The 13912-nt window shown below is 44.7% G+C and overlaps 1 protein-coding gene across 1 annotated transcript in view; it reads right to left on the reverse strand.

The window, feature by feature from the left end:
• Positions 1–13912, reverse strand: part of LOC126091965 (pancreatic triacylglycerol lipase-like) — a 185137-nt gene that overhangs the window by 41932 nt on the left and 129293 nt on the right. The window contains exon 6 of the mRNA XM_049907316.1: positions 6456–6656. Within this exon, the coding sequence (XP_049763273.1) occupies positions 6456–6656 (201 nt within the window). The remainder of the gene's footprint in view (positions 1–6455; positions 6657–13912) is intronic.

Consider the following 13912-nt stretch of genomic DNA (forward strand, 5'->3'; position numbering starts at 1 on the left):
TCAAGAGCAAGTGGAAGCTGTCTTCAACCCGTTGCACTAAGGGATGGACGGCATGTAGCACTCGGAGGCTCTGAGAGAGTCGGAGCAGATGGCACAATAGAAAAGCCTGTGTTGCCGGATGTACTGCGTAGCCTGGTAGAGGGCGAAGAGCTGTGCTGTAATTACTGAGCAGTGTTCCGGAAGCCGATACCGAAAATCGTCGGTGCCAATGACAATGGCACACCTGACACCACAGTTAGTCCGAGAGCCATCAGTGTACACAAAGTTACTATCGCTAAGTTCCGTGCTAAGGTCGAGAAGCTCACGGCGAAAGACCTAATCAGGAGTACTTTCCTTAGAAAGCGAATGAAGTCCAAGGTGAACACAGGCTGCCACATATGTTCTATCAGAGACAAATCTGGGGATATTGCTGGCCACGGGGATACCTCAACCTCGTGCAGGCAGTTCATAGACACACGTGCCATGTGTAAAAGAGCATTGCTCTGTTGAAACATTACACCACAATACAGTCACATGAGAGGTTACACATGAGGATACAAGATGTCCATAACGTCTCATTGTGCCTAAGAGTTCCCTGAATCAGTAGTAGTCATGACCTGAAGTCATATGCAATGCCTCCCCACATCATGACTACAGGAGAAATACAGCTGTGCTTCTGCAAAACATAGGAAGAATGGGACCTCTCTGCATGACGGCAGCACACATGCCGACGATGGTCATTCAGAGTAATGCAGTACTGCGATTCATCACTGAACAGAATGGGGCGTGGTTCATCAGCAGCCCATTCTTCCCGGCCACAGCACCACAACAAATGCAGCCGTTTGTGTTCTGGTGTTACTGGCAGTCTCGCATAGGTAGCTAATTTCCCAGTCCAGCTGCTCCTAGACTCTGACTAATGGTGTGGGATGACATAGGATGTTGCTGGAAGTCCATTACTTGTTCTTGGATGGCAGGCACAGATATAAAGGGATAACTATGTCGTTTACGCACAATAAGACAATGCTGCCATGTGGTTGTCCGAGGGTCGGCCGCTGTGGCCGAGTCGTTCTAGGCGCTTCAGTTCGGAACCGCGTTGCTGCTATGGTCGCAGGTTCGAATCCTGCCTCGGGCATGGATGTGTGTGATGTCCTTAGGTTAGTTACGTTTAAGTAGTTCTAAGTCTAGGGGGCTGATGACCTCAGATGTTAAGTCCCATAATGTTTAGAGCCATTTGAACCATTTTTGGTTGTCAGACACGATCAACCGCAACCTTGACGACGAGTATGCTTGCCCTCAAGTTGGCGTGCACTCCAACATCAGGCCACTGTCACATCCAAATACTCCAAAAATCTGCATATTCCACGATTCGACCAGCTGGCTAAATGAAGACTCACAATCAGAATCGTTTCATACTCTGTCAGGTGCTAATAACGCTGTCTCACGTAAGTAGGTGGTGTTTCTTTATCCATCGTAGTGATCTCTCAACATCTGACGCTGTTATGCAGGGTGAATATTAATACAATACTGGCCATTAAAATTGCTACACCAAGAAGAAATGCAGATGACAAAAGGGTATTCATTGGACAAATATCTTATACTAGTAGTGACATGTGAGTACATTTTACACGCAGTTTGGGTGCATAGATCCTGAGAAATCAGTACCCAGAACAACCACCTCTGGCCGTAATAACGGCCTTGATACGCCTGGGCATTCAGTCAAACAGAGCTTGGATGCCAGGTACAGGTACAGCTGCCCATGCAGCTTAAACATGATACCACAGTTCATCAAGAGTAGTTACTGGCGTGTTGTGACGAGCCAGTTGCTTGGCCACCATTGACCAGATGTGTTCATTTGGTAAGAGATCAGGAGAATGTGCTGGTCACGGCAGCAGTCGAACATTTTCTGTATCCAAAAAGGCCCGTATAGGACCTGCAACATGCGGTCGTGCATTATCCTGCTGAAATGTAGGGTTTCGCAGGGATCGAATGAAGAGTAGAGCCACGGGTCGTAACACATCTGAAATGTAACGTCCACTGTTCAAAGTGCCGTCAATGTGAACAAGAGGTGACCGAGACGTGTAACCAATGGCATCCCATACCATCACACCGGGTGATAAGCCAGTATGGCGATGACGAATACACGCTTCCAATGTGCGTTCACCGCGATGTCGCCAAACACGGATGCGACCAACATGATGCTGTAAACAGAACCTGGATTCATCCGAAAAATGACGTTTTGCCATTCGTGCACCCAGGTTCGACGTTGAGTACACCATCGCAGGCGCTCCTGTCTGTGATGCAGCGTCAAGGGTAACCGCAGCCATGGTCTCCGAGCTGATAGCCCATGCTGCTGCAAACGTCGTCGAACTGTTCGTGCAGATGGTTGTTGTCTTGCAAATGTCCCCATCTGTTGACCCAGGGATCGAGACGTGGGTGCACGATCCGTTACAACCATGCGGATAAGATGCCTGTCATCTCGACTACTCGTGATACGAGGCCGTTGGGATGCAGCACGGCGTTCCGTATTACCCTCCTGAACCCACTGATTCCATATTCTACTAACAGTCATTGGATCTCGACCAACGCGAGCAGCAATGGCGCGATACGATAAACCGCAATCGCGTTAGGCTACAATCCGACCTTTATCAAAGTCGGAAGCGTGGTGGTACGCATTTCTCCTCCTTACACGAGGCATCACAACAACGTTTCACCAGACAACGCCAGTCAACTGCTGTTTGTGTATGAGAAATCGGTTGGAAACTTTCCTCATATCAGCACGTTGTAGGTGTCGCTACCGGCGCCAATGCTCTGAAAAGCTAATCATTTGCATATCACAGTATCTTCTTCATGTCGGTTAAATTTCGCGTCTGTAGCACATCATCTTCGTGGTGTAGCAATTTTAATGGCCAGTAGTGTAAAACCGGTAAACTGCAAGGGCGGATTCCTGACTTAAAATGGAGGAAAAAAGGTCCTATGAACATGCGTACGGCACTGTCATGGTAGATGTCGTTGACGAATGAAAGTTCCTCTGACCACTGCCCTGTGATCCTTGTATGTTGCAGGCTGTGTGATTGACGCCCTGTATTATAAGCAGCAGACTCGGTATCCATGTCGGGAAGTAGCCGAGGTGGTGTTTGTGTCTGGCCAAGCAAATGGAAATTGTCGTGACGCAGCACGGCTATACCACAGCAAGTACTCTCACAGACATCAACCACTTCACACAACATTTCAAGCCCTTATTGGGCGTTTTATGTGATCATGGGTCCTTTCAGATAGATGAACGTGCAGGGAGTTGGAGCACTGTGCATACGTCAGATCTGGAGCACCTGGTTCTACAGGATATTGAGACGAGTCCTAGTACAAGCTCCAGGCAAGTGGCCAGCCAACATGGTGTAAGCCAAAGTATGGTTATGTGTATCCTGCATGAAAACCGCTACTATCCCTATCACCTGAAACGAGTACAAGGATTATCGGCAGCATATTTCTCTCTATAGGAAGTATTTTGTCGATGGTTTTTGCACCCCACCAGCACTGCTATGGTATTTCTATCATCAGTCATCTTTACCGACGAAGCAACCTTTACCAGAGCTGGCACCATCAATCTGCATCCCATGGTGGCCACTTTGAACATCTGTGGTGACGTGGATACGATGCAGCGCTGTACTATGTTCCAGGAGGATTTGTTGTCGGCGTGCCGGCCGGAGTGGCCGAGCGGTTCTAGGCGCTTCAGTCTGGAACCGCGTGACCGCTACGGTCGCAGGTTCGAATCCTGCCGCGGGTATGGATGTGTGTGATGTCCTTAGGTTAGTTAGGTTTAAGTAGTTCTAAGTTCTAGAGGACTGACGACCTCGGATGTTAAGTCCCATAGTGCTCAGAGCCATTTTTTTGTCGGTGTATGCACACCGTCCATTTCTGGACACATGTTCGCAGGACCTTTTTTCCTCTATTTCGAGTCAGGAATCCGTTCCCGCACTTTTTCGGTTTTATTAATGTATATTTTATTAATGTATTATGTATTATTAATGTACATTATTAAGGTAAATTTTATTAATGTATATTCTGCCAGGCCTGATAACAACAGTAAACTCGAACAACACTAACGCAATAAGCTGACCGTTCTACCTGTCACAGAGAATAACAGCTCTAATTATTTTTATACCTGCCTACAGAGTGTATTTGTATGAAGGTACGGGGTGTTCAAAACGTCTCTCCGCAATGCCGTATGATTGCTCGCCTGCCTGGGTTACTTCCCTTCAAGTGTACTCTCCCAACATTTCAATGTTCCGTTTATCTCAGCCAGCGTCAGTGGTATCGTTGGTGTGTGTCGCTACGTGTTGACGTAAACGTTTCAGTTTAGTTCCTTTGTTCGTTTGTTTCGTTTTTGTCACTGTTAAAATGCTAACCATTGAAGAACGTGTGTTTTTAGTTGAACAAGTGTTCAAAGCTGGCGGTAAATACACAATTTCAGTTTGTCGAACATTTAGTTCAGTTTTCCCGGAGACAACATTTCCACATCACGATACTGTGCGAGATCTGATTTACAAATTTCGAAGTACGGGTTCAGTGACAGATGCACCGAGAAGTGGTCGTCCTAGCGTTTAGTCTGAGGATAAACTACTCGATATTTCCGATAAAATGTCCATGAGTCCGAACAAGTCAGTAAGAAAACTCGCCCAGCAAATCGTTGTTAGTGTCGGAACGGCCCACACAGCTGTAAGGAAAAAATTAGAACTTTTCCCATACAAAGTGACAGTCGAGTAAGAACTGAAAAATACTGATCATGGCAAGAGACTGCGTTATTGTCAATGGTTCAAAAATTTCGTTCAGAACCACCTACCTGACTTTTTCTTCTGTGCTGCAGCGAAAGCAACTGTCTGTAAAAACCGTCCCAAATCAGTCGATGAATTGAAAACTGCAGTACCCACTTTCACTGCTTCTGTTACAGAAGAAATGTTACAGCTTATGTTTGGAAACATGATTAGACGAATTGAATTGTGTATTCAACAACAGGGGGACACTTTCAATAGTTAATGTGTAAATTTGTAAGTAAGGATGACTATTCAATAAATTAATAACTTGTATTTTACTGAGTTTAATTTCGGTATATCCACTGCGGCATACGGCACGCTCGGCTAACAACCATAAGTCACTGCGGAGGGACTTTTTGAACACCACGTATATTGACTATGTCTTCAGGGTGCCTCACTTTTATTGTGAGGCCGTGTATTTAGTAAGCGTACTAGTGGTGTAGACCGCTCTTACTATACCGAATATCTACATCTACACTCATACTCCACAAGCCACCCAACAGTGTGTGGCGGAGGGCACTTTACGTGCCACTGTCATTACCTCTCTTTCCTGTTCCAGTCACGTATGGTTCGCGGGAAGAACGACAGCCGGAAAGCCTCCGTGCGCACTCGAATCTCTCTAATTTTACATTCGTGATCTCCCGCACCCTCTCGAAACCTGGACAGCAAGCTACACCGCGATGCAGAGCGCCTCCCTTGCAGAGTCTGCCACCTGAGTTTGCTAAACATCTCCGTAACACTATCACGCTTAGCAAATAACCTTGTGACGAAACGCGCAGCTCTTCTTTGGATCTTCTCCATCTCCTCCGTCAACCCGATCTGGTACGGATCCCACACTGATGAGCAATACTCAAGCATAGGTCGAACGATTGTTTTGTAAGCCACCTCCTTTGTTGATGGGCTACTTTTTCTAAGGACTCTTCCAATGAATCTCAACCCGGTACCCGCCTTACCAACAATTAATTTTATACGATCATTCCACTTCAAATCGTTCCGCACGCATACTCCCAGATATTTTACAGAAGTAACTACTACCAGTGTTTGTTCCGCTATCATGTGGTTCAAATGGCTCTGAGCACTATGGGACTCAACATCTTAGGTCATAGGTCCCCTAGAACTTAGAACTACTTAAACGTAACTAACCTAAGGACATCACACACACCCATGCCCGAGGCAGGATTCGAACCTGCGACCGTAGCAGTCCCGCGGTTCCGGACTGCACCGCTATCATGTAATGATACAATAAAGGATCCTTCTTTCTATGTATTCGCAATACATTAGATTTGTCTATGTTAAGGGTCAGTTGCCACTCCCTGCACCAAGTGCCTATCCGCTGCAGATCTTCCTGCATTTCGTTGCAAATTTCTAATGCTGCAACTTCTCTGTATACTGCAGCATCATCCGCGAAAAGCCGCATGGAACTTCGACACTATCTACTAGGTCATTTATATATATTGTGAAAAGCTATGATCCCGTAACACTCCCCTGTGGCACGCCAGAGGTTACTTTAACGTCTGTAGACTTCTGTCCAACCCAGTACAGGAAGTGAGCGGAATAGCATGTGTGGAGCCGTTACGTTACAGTGCATCACGTGGAACACTGTGACTTCCTAATACGCACTGCTCCACCTCGCCACTCGAGTGTGATGCCAGCTGGGCGTGTACTCACGGGCGATCTCGACGAGTCCGCCGCAGCCGGGCTGGAACGGCGTGCCGCCGTTGGGGAAGAAGTCCGCGTGTCCCAGGCGGCTGGAGTAGCCCAGCACGCCGCCGCACGTGTGCACCACATCCACGAAGTCGGCGTCCGACGCGTCCAGGCGGCCATCCTCGGACTCCACCCACAGGAAGCCCGGCATCGCCGGGTCCAGCCCTGCCCAACACACACGCACCACATGCTGTGTAACCAAAGAGGTTAGACTAAGAGAAGCTGCCGTTACATCATTAAAAGTGAAGCACCGCTGCCGTATTGGTGTGTCAAATAACATTTAATGTTGAGTCACACTGCACTGCAGCGACACTTTATACTGTATCAAAGTACAGTGATCAGCCAGAACGTTGTGACCACCTGCCTAATAGCCGGTACGTCCACATTTGGACAGCAGCGGCAGATGGGTACTGAGTTGGAGCAAGGGCCATGTCCAGATAAACAGGCTTATGGTGAATCTATTTCAATAAAAAAAAAAGAAACTAGACGATGTAAAAAAATTCTATGATACATACCAGACGAACAGAAGCTATTTTATAACACTATCTGCCAATGGCCAGCGAAGGATAGACAAGACAAAGATGAAGTACATGCACTATTGCCTGTCGCTGTATTTTGCTTGTGGTTGTATTTAGGGTACATTATGAATAAACCTATATGCTCATAGCACAATCTTTTGTTACTGTGATGAATTTGAACAATTTAAACTTGCATAACACAGTTCTTCCGCTGTAAACAGTACGCCAGTTGGCTCATCAACATCATTATTTTCGAAAAAGGATCATCACCAGTGCGTTCAGACGGATTACTGACCACACTCGACGGTTGAAGTACGTTATTATACTGGTGTTTGACTGTGAGGCCAGCTGCTACATAGCAACTCCACGACATCGTTCATAAATCTGTTGTGTAATAAAACAGCTGTTGTGTAATAAAACAGCTAGGACATGGCCCCTTTTCCAACTCGCTGGGACACACCGTTGTTAGCTCTTGCACTAAAAGGAAAAAACATGGAGGTAACATTCACCAAGGACTTCGATAGAGTTCAAGAAGGTGATACAAACATCTCTTACTTGGCGTATGCCAACAATGGAAAATGGAAATGGCTCTGAGCACTATGGGACTTAACATCTATGGTCATCAGTCCCCTAGAACTTAGAACTACTTAAACCTAACTAACCTAAGGACAGCACGCAACACCCAGTCATCACGAGGCAGAGAAGTATGCCAACATGTAGCCATTTTGTAGAATGAAGGCTTTCACGACCGGTTGACATGGCTGTTGATATACTTTCCGGGATGTGAGGTTGGACCACGACCTCACATCCCGGAAAGTATATCAACAGCCATGTAGCAATTTTACCCAGATACAGATTACGGCGCACAGATGCCATGAACAACGCAGTGTGCTGTATTGATCTCCTTGCAAATAGGTACAAAGCGAAGTACCTTGTTTGTAGAGGAGAAGAAGTCGGGGAAAGAGGTAAACTCCATCCTCCGATGACGGAAAGACCATCCAAATATGACTCAGAGAACCTGAAAAGTGGCTGTCCTACTTGCTATGATAATTCTACGTATGCCATGGGCCACAAACATGAGTTAATTTCTAAATTTGAAAAATGTTCTCAAGCCTTGTAACTTCGCTGTAACATTGTCATTATAATCACATGCTTTGGGAACGATGTTCAAGACCAAAGATATTGGTCAGAGAGATTAGCTTCACTTTGCCAGAGTAGCGCCGGAGTGTGCTAGTAGCAAAGATGTGGCAAGGTACTTGCTCCGCTCTGGAGTGAAGATAGCATTTGGAGCAATTTTTGTAATATGGTGTTTAAGGAGATATATTAAGCAGAAGGACTGTAACATTGCATGAATGAGAAAAGATGACACTTAAAGGTAAGGTGGTTTGTTATATTTGTAATTACTTAGTATGCTGATTGCTATAACACTGTTTATGGTTTAGATTTCCTGTAAGGTTTTTGTAATGAAGTTATGTGGTTCTGTCTTTCACTGCAGTGATAACTGGTAAAGAGACATTTTGCGAATTAGTTCATATGTGAGAAATATGGGAAGTTGTATTGTTGCTACGACCCAGTGAATCTCAGTTAAAACTTAAAGAATCGATAGAGTTATATCCTTGTCAGTGAGGTTAGTGCCCATTTTTCACTTGCATTCATGGTTTTATTTGACTGCACACACGCATTGTACATCACGAGCATGGTGACGGAAAGTTTTGACAGTCAGATCATTGTTTTATAAGAAACAAGATCGCAGAGCAAACTAGCGGTCCATTGCGCACTGGGAAGCCATAAATTTCATTATCATTGTAGCTCATATTCAGAGTTAGGCTCAGTGATTGTCACAGTGCATTTACGAGAAAGATATCACTATAAGTTAAGAGGTTTGATGGGAGTGAAATATTTTATGAAAGTGCTACATTATGATTTCAAAACGATTTAACATATAAAGTAAGATGCGTTTTATTCAATGATCAATTATTGTGTAATTACGATGATAGTTCTGGTAAAGCAATTGGTTTCCAAACTAACAAAGAATCGTTACAGTCAACATTTAACACAAAATCATTGTCACAGAATAAGCGTATGTAAATTTTTTTGAGAACAGATTTCTTTCTCGCAATCGTATTGTTTGATCTACCGGTTACTCCAGATTTCACATCATACAGCATGAGGTTCGAATAATTCCATTTCAAATAAGCATCTGATATTTTCGGTCAACATTTCTTAATTACTCAGCTTTGCATGTTTTACAGTCTAACTTTACAATTATGCGAGTATTAAAACATTTTGAAGGATACGTTCAAACTTCAACTGTTGACAGCTATTTAACGATACTTTCAAACTTAAGAAGGCCTAGCTGTGACCAGTTGAAGCACATTGCTGCTAGTAATTCTCATACAGAAGACAACGTACCAGATAGAGACCAAAGTGAGGATTAAGTTGGGAATCTCTTTTCCTATAGTTTGTCATATAGTTACGTCGCGATGACTACTCAGAAAGTTTCGACTCCAGATGCACAGAACTTAGATCCAACCGGTATATCGTATAGGTGTGAGATGTGATGTATCCAGGAACAAGACTCTCATAATCTCCTCTTGTTTGAGCGGAGTCTTGAGAAACATCTTCAATCCAATGTAGGTACCGAGTGACTTTGCCATAATGCTAACAGTGGTATGATTAAGACACAGTGAGACTTCACTGTCCTATGCTATTACCTATGCCTCACGAAATGATTATCGAGCTGAGAAAACCAGGTGCGGTCGGCTCATGCACCATCTGCTTTCATGCCTAGCAGCTAAACTCGTTCCAAAATTGATTTAACTAGTTATCCTTCAGACAAAATTCTCCAAGCATCGGCAGATTACTCGAATTTAAGTTAAATATAACAAGATCAAAATTTAATGAAAATGATAAAAATGGGTTGTATTCTTTCGGATAATTGATTTTAAGCAACACCAAAAGATTAATGTTGATAGAACTGATGATTTTTTCAGTCAGTAAAATAAAATACAAATTCGCGTTTAAACAAGAAATAAAATAACAATAATAATCAGTTGCAGTAAAGATTGCGTGTTTGCGTATTTAGGTGTTAGCAGATTCCACAGGGACTAATGAAATATCACTGGTTCGCGAAAAATAGCGACCAATGAAATATCACTGGTTCGCGAAAAACCACTCACAAAATAATCCTCAGCTCAGATATAAAGTTCACTGTAGTGATTAGTATATCAAAACTATTGTAATCATCACTAGATTCCAACAGGCTAAACAATAATTATTCCACAAAGCTGGAGAATAAATCAAAGCTGCCCATCCCCAGTTTAAAGTGACTCACAAATTCTTTAAGTCCCATTCAGCCCGAAATTCTTCTAACGCCCAAACCTCCTGATGTCAGTCAGATCGGTACCAGACGTTGTATATCGACAGAGTATTAACCGAAAGCCCCATATATTTTTTGCAATGCAAAGGAGAATGTGCGTAACCGGTAGTTAACAAGTAACACATAACCCACGGAGCAAGGGAGAAACGTAACTGTCAGCGTCGGGCGTGTAGCCTTCCCGTGGGGAAGCCGGTAGAGCGTTAGTTTGACTTAGCAAGGTTCCCGGGTTCGAGTCCTGATCATGTCAGTATTTGTACTGTAGTACTTGGGAAACTGTTATATGAGACAACATATTTCTGACATGTAAAAGGGCTGTTCGGAGGTTATAACAATGTTCTACAGGCAGCCCGCTTTCGCTTCGTTTATTTGAATGTAGCAAACCTGTAGAGTGCAATTGTAGTTTCACAGAATGAACATAAATAATCAGAACAAAAGAACAAAGAAACATTAATTTGTCACACGTGACAAATTATTGTTGTTATTACTATTAATACTTCGGCATGCGTGATTTGATTGTTTCTTTGTTCTTATGTTCCGAGTGTTTATGTTTATTCTGTGAAATTTCAAATGTATTCTATAGGTTTGCTACTATCGAATAAACGAAGCGAAAGAGGACTGACAATAGAACATTGCTATAAACTCCGAACAAAATGGTTCAAATGGCTCTGAGCACTATGGGACTTAACTGCTGAGGTCATCAGTCCCCTAGAACTTAGAACTAATGAAACCTAGCTAACCTAAGGACGTCACACACATCCATGCCCGAGGCAGGATTCGAACCTGCGGCCGTAGCGGTCGCGCAGTTCCAGACTGTAGCGCCTAGAATCGCTCGGCCACCTCGCCCGGCAAACTCCGAACAGACCTTTTCCATGTCAGGAACATGTTGTCCCATACAACAATTTCACACGCACCATAGTGCAAAAACTGGCTTGACGAGGTCTGGAACCCGGGACGCTTGGTAGGACAAATTAAAACTATATCGAATTTCCCACGGGAGCTCTGTTCCAGAGACGGTCATAGTTACGCTTTTCCCGTGCTCCGTTACTTTTACTTACCGTTTACGCACGTTCTCCTGGACAATAGCACACAGCACGAACAATATCGGAGTTTTGGTTGATACTCTGTCTATATACAGCGTTTGGTACAGATCTGACTCTCTGACGTCAGACTAATGTGAAAGTTATACGTGCAGCCACTTGCTACCCAAAATCTATAACACTACCAACTGACAAACACACACGTTACCTCAATGACCGTGCAGCACAGAATGGTCAGGAGCGGCCGTTCGCTCATGCTTATAAGCACTCGGTTAGCCTGCCAGAACTTACGATGAACGCAAAATACATAAAATGGACCACCATCTAAAATGTACACAAAGCGCCAGTACAATATATACACTGACGAAGAAAAAGAAGCAACACTAAAAAAAATAATTATTGTAGAGTAATGAAATTTCGAGAATACATTTTTGTAGGTAACATATTTAAACGATTAATATTGCAAGGTGACAGGTTAATGTAAGTGCGAGATACGTCTTTGCAAATGTGAAATGCTGGTACATTATTAACCGGTGTAACCGCCAGAATGTTGAATGCAAGCACACAAACGAGCATGCATTGTATCACATAAGTGCCGGATATCAGTTTGTGGGATAGAGTTGCACTCCTAGAGCACTTGGTCAGCCTCTACAGGGACGGTTAATGGCGTTTGTGGATGACGCTGGAGTTGTCCGATGGCGTCCCATATGTGCTCGATCAAGACAGATCAGGTGATCGAGCAGGCAAAGGCAACATGTCGACACCTTGCAGAGCTTGTTGGCTTACGACAGCGGTATGTGGGCGAGCGTTACCCTGTTGCAAAACAGCCCCTGGAATGCTATTCATGAATGGCAGCATAACAGATCGAATCACCAGGTTGACTTACAAATTTGCAGTGTGGGTTCGTGGGATAACCAAGAGAGTGCACTTGCACTCATACGCAATTGCAACCCAGACGACAACTCCAGGTGTAGGTCCAATGTGTCTAGTACACAGACAGGTTGGTTGCAGGCCATCAACTGGCCTCCTCAGAACCAGCTTTCATCAGGAAACACAACAGATCTCCACCCTGACCTCCAGTGAGCTCTCGCTTGACACCACTGAACTCGCAAATAGCGGTGGTTTGGGGTCAATTGAATTGGGTCAATGGAATGCACGCTACAGCGCATCTGGGTCGGAGCTGTTCTCGAAGTAACCGATTCGTAACACTTCGTTGTGTCACTGTGTGCCAACTGCTGATCAAATTGCTGCTGCAGATCCAGTATGATGCACCAGAGCCATACGCCCAGAACGATGGTCTTCCCTTTCGGTAGTGCCACGTAACCATCCCGCGTCCGGTCTTCTTCCTACCGTACGTTCTCGCGATCACCACTACCAGCAATTATGTACAGTATCTACGTTCCTGACAAGTCTCTTTCCAATATCGCAGAAGGAACATCCATCTTTTTGTAGCCGTGTTACACGACCCCGTCTAAACATAATGAGGTGTTGATACTGGCGTCTTTGTCGCCTTAAGGACGCTCTCGACTGCCATGAATTTACCACGTCCAATCTCGAAAATAACTGACACTCTCGACCGTTACAGTGTTTACTTAAGGCAAGCCTGATAGTGGCGCGAAATTTGAACAGATGTCATCTTTCAAACGTGGAAACACACCTTTCAGCTTTCGTTTATGTCGGGCAGCTCCTTCTCGGTGCTGTGATTTTTTTTCAGCCAGTGTATATTAAAAACCATCTTTCTCTCCCGGTTTCCGTGAGATCTACACAATGTCTTATGAGTAATAGTTTACACATAATAAATTAAAGCATGAAATCTATGCCCACAAGCCCACTATAAATGACAAAAAAATTATTCCAGAATGAAATTTTCACTCTGAAGCGGAGTGGGCGCTGATACGAAACTTCCTGGCAGATTAAAACTGTGTGCCGGACCGAGACTCGAACTCCGGACCTTTGCCTTTCGCGGGCAAGCGCTCTACCAACTGAGCTACCCAAACACGACTCACTACCCCTCTTCACAGCTCTAATTCCGCCAGTACCGAGTCTTGGTCCGGCACACAGTTTTAATCTGCCAGGAAGTTTCATATCAGCGCCCACTCCACTGCAGAGTGAAAATTTCATTCTGGAAACATCCCCTAGGCTGTGGCTAAGCCATGTCTCCACAATATCCTTTCTTCCAGGAGTGCTAGCTCTCCAAGGTCTGCAGGAGAGCTTCTGCGAAGTTTGGAAGGTAGGAGACGAGGTACTGGCGGAATTAGAGCTGTGAAGACGGGTCGTGAGTCGTGCTTGGGTAGCTCAGTTAGTAGACCGCTTGCCCGCGAAAGGCAAAGGTCCCGAGTTTGAGTCTCGGTCCGGCACACAGTTTTAATCTGCCAGGAAGTTTCAAATAGAATTATTGTTAATACACGATAAACAGTGAAGATGGCCTGGCCGGCCGGTGGTGCCGTGCGGTTCTAGGCGCTACAGTCTGGAACCGCGTGACCGCTA

The sequence above is a fragment of the Schistocerca cancellata genome, chromosome 7 (genome assembly GCF_023864275.1).
Source record: "Schistocerca cancellata isolate TAMUIC-IGC-003103 chromosome 7, iqSchCanc2.1, whole genome shotgun sequence".
Taxonomy (NCBI): Eukaryota; Metazoa; Arthropoda; class Insecta; order Orthoptera; family Acrididae; genus Schistocerca; species Schistocerca cancellata.